The 9,919-nt window shown below is 40.5% G+C and overlaps 1 protein-coding gene across 1 annotated transcript; it reads left to right on the top strand.

Annotated features, from left to right (window-relative positions):
• Positions 1-918, top strand: LOC145596768 (uncharacterized). Its single transcript, XM_081652970.1, has one exon. It carries the CDS (start codon positions 1-3, stop codon positions 916-918), a length of 918 nt encoding a protein of 305 aa, XP_081509096.1.
• The last annotated feature ends 9,001 nt before the right edge of the window (positions 919-9,919 follow it).

Here is a 9,919-nt window from a genome sequence, read left to right as displayed (position 1 = left end):
ATGGTAAACCTATTCAAGATCCAGTTCGCCAGCAGCAGGAAAATAGAGAAGCAATCTTCAGATCTATACCGTGTTGTGCAGAGACACGGTGAATCCTTGAGGGATTATCTCAACAGGTTCAACAGGGAAAAGATTGGGATACACAAGTGTGATGCTCCTACAACAATTGAAGCATTCAGAAGAGGGTTGCTAGACCATAGCGAGCTCTACAAGGAATTGACCAAGTATCCCTGTACAACCTTTGAAGACGTGCAAGCTAAGGCAATGGCTCAAGTCAGATTTGAAGAAGATGCATATGCAAGAAAGACTCCAAAGCTCAGAAAAGATGAAGATCGTCCGACAAGAAGGAACAACAACTTTCCTAGAAGAGGTCATCGATTCAAGCCGTATCAGCGTTCACGCTTTGATGAGGGATCAGTCAATGCTGTCGAACGAGAATTTTCTGATAAGGAAGATCCTGAACTCCCACCCAAGTTACATGAGTATTGCTTCAATGTCAATCCTGCAGGAGTAATAAGGACCTTAAACAAGATGGGAGATATTGTACAATGGCCCAGAAGGAGCGATAGGCCTGGAGAGAAGAAAGATCCATCCAGATGGTGTGATTTCCATTCAGATATCGGTCACACTACTGATGAATGTGTCGCGCTCAGAAAGGAAGTTGCATACTTACTGAAGAAAGGCTACCTCAAAGAGCTCCTGTCAGATAGATCTAAAGCTCCAGGGAAGGAAAGAGAGTCTAAGCAAGGAGGTCCTCCTCCTCCGCCTCCAATTATCAAAACCATCTGTTTCATATCAGGAGGGTCGGAAGTATGCAGTTTAACATATTCAGCAGCAAAGCGACGTGCAAAGGAGAGTAACAAATATCAACCAGACAAGAAGGGAGAAATCCAAGATAGACATCCCCATCATGTTTGAAGAAAGCGACGCAGTAGAAGGCCAACATGACGGTCTAGTGATCTCGCTCCCAGTTGGAAATTGCATGATCAAGCGAATCCTAGTTGACAATTGACAGGCTAAAGTCGTATCACCTAATCAAAAATAATTACCTAAGTCCACTAGCTTATGCAGATAGGGAAGTAGGGTCGAATCCACAGGGAAACTAGTCTTTCTACTCCTAATTAATTAATATTAGTCTAAATTATTAAAGTAACCAATATTTGTTGTGATTATAAACTATGCTACGAAGATTATGAGTAAAGAGAATAATTAAGGAAGAAATCAATAATAATAAAGCCTAGGGCATAGGTTCACTAATAAACAATATTCTAGGGTAAAACACAACAATCAATCATCAATGCTTTAATTAATCAGATCATAAAGGGCTTTCGCTACGTATTACAATCACAGAATTAATTTACCGGTATTAAATCTCATCTCTCGAATCTCGACCTAACCATTTATAAATTAATCCGCCTATTGAAATTAAGCCTAAACATCAATTCTCATCTCTCGAATCTCGAATCAATATAGCTAAACTCATACAATTAAACCTGGCCAAATCTAATTGCATAGCATTTAAACAATCAATAGGAAATCAATTAAGCATCAATGATCAACAATCATAAAATTACCCTTTCATATTATTTATTAGATCCCCATAAACCCTAGAAGGAAAACTACTCAGACATAATTAAAACTAAGCAAAACATAATAATTAAACAAGACATGAAGAAATTGAAAGAAGAAAATACTGAGATTAATTAAGAGAGAAATCATACCAAGACGGCGGAATTACAGTTGAATTAAGGAACAAGAGAGAATAAAAGTCTAGAGAGAGAAAGTCTAAGTAGATAGAAGGAGAATAAAAACTAGAGTAAGAGAATAATGAAGAATTCTCTAATCTTGCCTAATAAAATTACATTAATACTAAGCAAGAAGATCTCCGCTAAAACAAAAGCAAAACGGAAAACTAAACTCCCTAAAACCAACACGCGCCCGGTCGGGCAGTGGCTCGCCCGACCGGCCCGCCTTTTTCTCCTCAAATGCCTTCTCGCGCCCGGCCGGGCCCGCCTCCTTCGCCTCAGATGTCTTCTCGCGCCCGGCCGGGCGCGTGCTCCGGGCGCGGGACTCTTCAAGGTGTTGCTCCGCCCCGCCCGGCCGGGCGCACCTTCGGGCGCCCCTATTGTGGTTTGGGCGAGGCTTTTGGGCCTCGAATCTCATCCTTTGGGCCTCCGAACTGAGCCCTTAGTCACCGATTGATACCTCCGATCGGTCTTGGGCTATCGAACGTGGTCGCGGTCTTCCAATACTTGTAGATGCTCCTCGAAAAACCCGGGAAAATGCTCCAAGTATGCAAATTCCTACAAAACTCAAGCAAAACTACCAAAGCAATGGAAAACACAAATTAGTAATAAAAGTGGCTCGTAGGAGCCAAAAACACTACTAATTACGACCAAGGGACGGGGATAAATATATATATAAAATGAACACATCAAACTCCCCCAAGCCAAACCTTTGCTTGTCCCTAAGCAAAGAGCTCCTCAATGAACAATAAAACATGCCTCACCCCAATATAAAAATCAAGCACAAACGATCCAAGGCAAGTCAAGTGAGCATGCTTCAAAATCAACCAATCCTATCCATCTAATCACCCTTCCTCCCCAACAATTGTCAAATAGAGAAAACCACAAGAGCATATGGAATTCAAGACTAGTGCTCACACACTCAACTCTCATTTATGTGGCGAGTAAAAGATGTACTCGATCGCTCTCCATCCCAACCCCTTTAATGTGAACAATGCCCTCCCAAACTCACAACACTCGTGTGTTTGAAAAGACATACACTCAACCTAATAGTCGACTCGGAATATGTCAAGTCATAACTTGCATTGATAAACAACACTTTCACATTTACACAACTCTATGCACAAGGTCAAAAGGTCTTTAAAGCTTGTAATGTAAGGCTAGGGAAAAGGGTAGGATATATTTGGGAATATGTGAGAGAAAAGCTTTGCAAAAAGGGAGCCAAAACCTAATAAACCCATGACCAAAATTAATGATCATAAACATCTCCAACAAAACTAACTCCAACACGAATCCACCAAATATACTCCAACAAAGTAAACAATCCCAACACTCACAATTTCACTCATAAAAATATGAAAATATGGAACAGGAGTGAATAAACAAACTTTGAACTCAAAACTCAAATATTTTCATTGAAACTCAACTTTTTCTCTTTCTTTTGATCAACCTTCACTTAGAACATCTGAACATTAAACACTTTTTTTCCTTTTTGCTTTTTTTTCATTTTTTTTCTTGAGTTCACTTTCCTTTTTTTTTTTTTTATTTTCTCACTTTTTTTTCCTTTGAACTTCTTTTTTTCCATCACACTTTTATTTTTCAAATATATACACAATAAAACTCATCAAAACAAAAATATGATCAAGAACAAATAACTTCTCAAACCCCACCTAAATTGTGCAAATAATGTGCACACTACAAACTCCCTCACCTCACTCACTAATAGCTCCCCCAAGCCAAGCTTGGGACTAGTAACTAATGGGGCAAACATGGCTTGTAATGTGGCTATAAACAATAAGAAAGTCAAGGCAACAACATGGGTAGCAAGAAGGGAACAAATGTATCTAAATAAATCTGAAGGCTACCTAAAAAACAAATGCATTCGTCCTCCTCATGTGCATAATAGTGAGTTATGAAACACTACTCATCGTTGCAAATCAATACTCAAATTCATTGACATACCAGGAACTAATCACACATTCCTAACCAAATCAACTAGTCAAGCACTATATTCACAAGTAGTTGGACAAAATTGACGCAAGTTTAGGAATCCAGGTAATTAAACTTCAAATCATGATCAACAAATCCACAATGCTCAAAATCAAATACCAAGAATCAAAACAATTTTCTCAAGTATGGGGCACAGGGAAGCATGATTTACAGTTCATTGGTTCGTATTTTTTTTATTTTTTTTTTAATTTTTCAATTTTTTTGTATTTTTCATATAGGGAAAGCAATAAACTAATCTAAAAAGTAAAAAAAATCTAAACTAACGAAAACACACCGAAAATAAACAAAAATAAAGAAAAAGGAAGAAGAAATAAATACCAAATCCAAAAATCTCCCCCAAGCCAAGATCAGACAATGTCCTCATTGGCTCGAAGCTAGCCCAGCTGGCTACTCATCCTCATCCTCGTCCATCCGTGTGGACCCACCTGCTCCACCACTGGAACCTGCACCATCTCGCGTCCGTAGAGTACCTCAAGCTTTTCTCGTTGCTCCGGTGTTGCGATCTTGATCGTTGACCACTGAGCAAGTTGAAGAGCCGGGTCATATTGTTGAGATGACCCGCTTGAACTACCCCCGAGCAAGTTTCTGCCCCTCTTTGCCGCCATTGGAAGTGGTTATCAAAAATTAATTGTTGTGGAAAATGAAAATTTTTGATATAGGAATGTAGAGGATGAAGGGAGGAGTATAAATATGTAAAAAGTTTTGGATTTGGATGAGAAATTGAGAAGTTAGAGAATTTAAGTTTTTTAGAGAGAGAAAGAATGGAGGAAAGGAAAGAAAATGAAGGAAAGAAGAAGAAGAAAGAAAAGAAAGACGGTGCAAAGGGGAAGATGGTCGCGCCCGGTCGGGCGGACATTCGCCCGGTCGGGTGATCTGATTGAGCCGTTCTTTTTTCCACTCGCGCCCGGTCGGGCGCCAATACCGCCCGGTCGGGCGATCAATTCTTCTCCAAAACTTCTTCTCGCGCCCGGTCGGGCGTCCCACAGCCCGATCGGGCGATTTTCAAACAAATTCTAAGCCAACTCTCGCGCCCGGTCGGGCGTTCCTCCGCCCGGTCGGGCCAAATAAATGTCCGCATACGTCAACTCTCGCGCCCGGTCGGGCGAAGCTCCGCCCGGCCGGGCCCGAGAACACGTTTGGACGTTCAACTTTCTTCAAATTTTGGCTAACTCTTTTCCTCAAATCTGTACCAGAAACTCATAAAACTCATTAAATTCCCTCCTCTCTCCTCTCATAAGAAAAAGAAGAAAAAGAAAAATAAAAACAAGTAAAATACGGGTTGCCTCCCGCAAAGCGCTGGTTTATCTAGGTCCCGCACGACCTTCTTACCATAGTATTCTCAATGTGAACTGGAACTAGTCAGGTGTAGTAGTTCAACTGCACCAATTGTAGCCCCTTCGTGATATATCTTAAGCCTCTGACCATTTGCCTTGAACTCATTACCATGCTCATCAAACAACTCTACAGAACCGAACTTGTTGGCCCTTTTTACAGTGAAAGGACCCGACCACCTTGACTTCAAGTTTCCTGGAAATAGTTTAAGCCTAGAGTTGAACAACAACACCTTATCACCCTCTTTGAATTCTCTCGGAAGGATCATCTTGTCGTGCCATCTCTTAGTCTTCTCCTTGTAGACTCGCGCACTATCATAGGCCATCAACCTAAACTCATCAAGCTGGTTAAGTTGTAGAAGCCTCTTTTCTCCCGCTAGCTTAGCGTCCAAATTGAGCTCCTTAATAGCCCAATATGCCTTGTACTCTAACTCCACCGGAAGATGACATGCTTTACCATACACAAGTCTATAGGGAGTGGTACCTATAGGGGTCTTAAATGCGGTTCTATATGCCCATAGGGTGTCATCCAACTTATCGCTCCAATATTTCCTAGATTTTGCTACCACCTTCTCTAAGATGACCTTAATCTCACGATTAGATACTTCGACTTGGCCACTAGTTTGGGGATGGTAGGCTAACCCTGTCCTATGGTAAACACCATACTTCTTTAGGAGGGTATCTAACTTCCGCTCATGAAAGTGGGATCCTCCATCACTGATTATGGCTCTAGGCACTCCAAATCTAGGAAAAATAGTCTTCTTGAAAAGCCTATGGACCACCTTGGCATCATTGGTAGGAGTGGCAATGGCTTCTACCCACTTGGATACATAATCTACGGCGACTAGTATATAACGGTTCCCTCTAGAAGAAGGGAACGGTCCCATGTAATCAACACCCCAAACATCAAAAATTTCAACTTCCAAAATCCCAGTTTGAGGCATCTCATGCCGCCGCGAGATGTTGCCGGTCCTCTGGCAAGAGTCACAAGCCTACACAAAAATGTTAGCATCCTTGAACATGGTGGGCTAATAAAATCCCGACTCATTTATCTTGGCCACTGTTTTAGAGGGACCATGATGTCCTCCATAAGGTGAAGTGTGGCAGCTAGTGAGAATACCATGTACCTCCCATTCGGGGACACACCTGCGAAATAATCCATCTGCACACTCACGAAACAAAAAAGGATCATCCCAAAAATAATGTTTAACATCATAAAGGAATTTCTTTTTTTGTTGGTAGGACAAGTCGAGAGGTAGAGTACCACCCACTAAATAATTTGCAAAATCGGCATACCAGGGATGTTGCTCTACAACTGCATACAGGTTGTCATCAGGGAATGAATCATCTATAGGAAGAAAATCCTTACCCTCATCATACCTGATTCGTGACAAGTGATCTGCCACTACGTTCTCTGCACCCTTTTTGTCCCTTATTTCAATGTTGAAATCCTGGAGCAAGAGAACCCACCGGAGTAGCCTAGGCTTTGATTCAGCTTTGGCTATCAAGTACTTTAGAGTTGCATGGTCAGTAAAAACAATAACTTTAGAACCAACTAGATATGATCTAAATTTTTCTAAAGCATAAATGACAGCTAAAAACTCCTTCTCCGTGGTGGCATAATTGACTTGAGCCTCATCCAAAGTTTTACTAGCATAGTAAATAGCATGTAAAACTTTGTCCTTCCTCTGTCCAAGCACGGCTCCTAGAGCAAAGTCGCTTGCATCACACATGATCTCGAAAGGAAGATTCCAATCGGGAGCACATATGATGGGTGCCGATATCAAAGCCTGCTTAATCCCGTTGAAAGACTCAAGACACTCGTCGGTAAAAACAAAAGGGGCATCCTTAAGCAAAAGCTGAGTCAGTGGTTTAGCAATTTTAGAAAAATCTTTGATAAAACGACGATAAAACCCCGCATGACCTAAGAAACTCCTAACTCCCTTAACATTAACTGGGGGAGGTAATTGCTCAATCACTGAAATCTTAGCTTTGTCTACCTGTATGCCCTTATCAGATACAATGTGACCCAGGACTACTCCCTCTGTCACCATAAAGTGACATTTCTCCCAATTTAAAACCAAGTTGCATTCTTCACATCTTTTAAGGATTTTAGCTAAATTAATTAAACATGAATCAAATGAAGAACCATAGACACTAAAATCATCCATAAAGACTTCCATGATAGACTCTATGAAATCAGAAAATATACTCATCATGCAACGTTGAAAAGTAGCAGGTGCATTACATAAACCAAAAAGCATTCTACGATATGCAAAAGTGCCATAAGGGCATGTAAATGTAGTCTTTTCCTGATCTTCAGGGTGGATCGGAATTTGGAAAAATCCCGAGTACCCATCCAAATAGCAAAAGAACTTATGGTTAGCTAACCTCTCAAGAATTTGATCAATAAAGGGGAGAGGGAAATGGTCCTTTTTAGTGGCAACATTTAATCTACGATAATCAATGCACATACGCCATCCTGTAACAGTTGTAGTGGGAATTAATTCATTTTTTTCATTCTTAACCACAGTCATCCCACCCTTCTTAGGAACCACCTGAACAGGACTTACCCATTTAGAGTCAGAAATAGGATAGATAATACCTGCATCAAGTAATTTCATAACCTCTTTCTTGACTACCTCTTGCATATTGGGATTCAACCTCCTCTGGGGTTGAATGCAGGGTTTGTAGTTGTCCTCTAAGTGTATCCTGTGCATACAAAAATCTGGGCTTATACCCTTGAGATCATCAATACTGTACCCTATTGCCCTTTTATGGGTTCTGAGGATCTCTAGAAGTTGGGAAGTTTGTGGGTCATCAAGTGCAGTACTAATGATCACATGGTGCATTTCCTGCTCATCAAAAAAAACATATTTTAAATGAGAAGGGAGAGGTTTTAGTTCAGGTTTCTTTACCTCTACAGGTTTCGATTCCTGAACTAATTTTACTACCTTCTTATTCTCTTTGTCATCAGGTTCTTCTATGGCAAGAGCTTTCTCAATAATATCCACCTCCTTGCTCCAGACACTCGCATCACCTGCAGACAAATTACCACAAAGTATTTCTTCCAAGGGATCCCTTGCAAGAATCTGTGTCAAGCTATCATCACAAATATCATCCATTATATCGATAACATCGATCAAACAACAATTTTCCTCAAGCATAGGACCTTTTAAAACCTTCCCTAAATTAAAAGTAATATTATCATCACCAACAGATAGGGTTAGTTTACCATTTTTAACATCTATAATGGCTCCTGCAGTATGGAGAAAAGACCTACCTAATATAATGGGTATTTGTGTATCCTCAGCCATGTCTAAAACAACAAAATCAACAGGGATGAAAAATTTACCAACTCTAACAGGGACGTTCTCTAAAATACCTAGGGGATATTTAACAGAACGGTCTGCCATTTGCAAAGTAATATTAGTAATTTTTAATTCACCCATATTCAATTTAGAACAAATAGACGATGGCATTACACTAACAGAAGCACCCAAATCACATAATGCTTTATCTATGAAGACATTACCAATATGACAAGGGATAGAAAAACTACCAGGATCCTTTAATTTCGGGGGAGATTTATTTTGTAACAATGCACTACACTCCTCAGTAAAAGCTACAGTTTCTACTTCATTAAAGGCCCTCTTTCTAGTCAAAATATCTTTCATAAATTTAGCATATGCAGGAACCTGTGTAATAAGTTCAGTAAAAGGAACCGTTACCTGCAAATTTTTAACAACCTCCAGAAACTTACCAAACTGCTTGTCCAACTTAGTCTTTAGTTGGCGATTAGGGAATGGTAATTTGATAACTGGTGGTGCTTCCCTACTCTTCCCCTGGGGTGCATCCTTCCCTGAGGTTGTACCCTGCAATGAATCATCAAAAATATTAGTGTCAGGAATTTTACCCTGCAGCCCTGCAGGGGAAATTGGTACAACGGAATCAGGATTAGCAATATTAATTAAATCAGGTTCATCCTCTTTGGGCATTTGGGGCCCATCGTAGTGTGAACCACTCCTTAGGGTGATTGCATTAGCATGATCTGTAGGTTGGATTCCTTGCGCTGGTAAAGCTCCCTGCTGGCGAGATTGAAGGGTAGAGGACAATTGGGCTATTTGGGTGTCCATGACTTTATTATGGGCTATAATAGAGTCAATCTGTTGGTCTCTACTCTCCATATGTTTTTGCATACTGGTCAGCATTGCCCTAATTTCTAATAAAGCAGGGTCAGAAGATGTAGTAGGGGCTTGTGATGGGGGTTTCTGGTTAGCATGAGGGTGATAATATTTCTGCTGTGGAGGGGGTGCTTGTTGTGGTTGTTGTGGAGGTGGAGGATTTTGAACATTGGTGCTACGGTAAGATAGGTAGGGATGGTTCCGGTAGCCAGGATTGTAGGAATTGGAGTATGGATTATTTTGCTTGTAGGTTTGAAAAGCATTAACTTGCTCCATTGAACTCCTGCAATCTTGTTCATAATGACCTACACTTCCACAATTTTCACAGAAAGCATCATTAGCATTATTAGAAACAGCAGAAACATTAGCAACAAAATTAGGATTGTTAGTAGTAAGGTTATCTAGTTTCTGGAAAACAGAAGTACGCTGGGCTTGCAATAGAGTTACTGAATCAACATGATGCTTGCCCTTGTTAGCATAACCTCTAGCATTCCCATATTGGGAATTATGGATTGCCATATCTTCAATAACCTGACCTGCATCATCAACATTTAAATTCATAAATCTACCGCTAGCTGCGGAATCTAAAATTGTCCTAGATGCATTTCCTAAACCATTGTAAAAGGCTTGAATCAACTGCCACTTTGCC

The sequence above is a fragment of the Chenopodium album genome, chromosome 20 (assembly GCF_948465745.1).
Source record: "Chenopodium album chromosome 20, dcCheAlbu1.1, whole genome shotgun sequence".
NCBI classification, from domain to species: Eukaryota; Viridiplantae; Streptophyta; class Magnoliopsida; order Caryophyllales; family Amaranthaceae; genus Chenopodium; species Chenopodium album.
Note: the sequence above shows the minus strand (reverse complement) of the source record. Positions and strands in the feature narration are given on the sequence as shown.

Bases quoted from the DNA above. Each gene is read 5' to 3' on its own strand.
- LOC145596768 (XM_081652970.1), top strand. From the start codon at position 1: ATGGTAAACCTATTCAAGATCCAGTTCGCCAGCAGCAGGAAAATAGAG.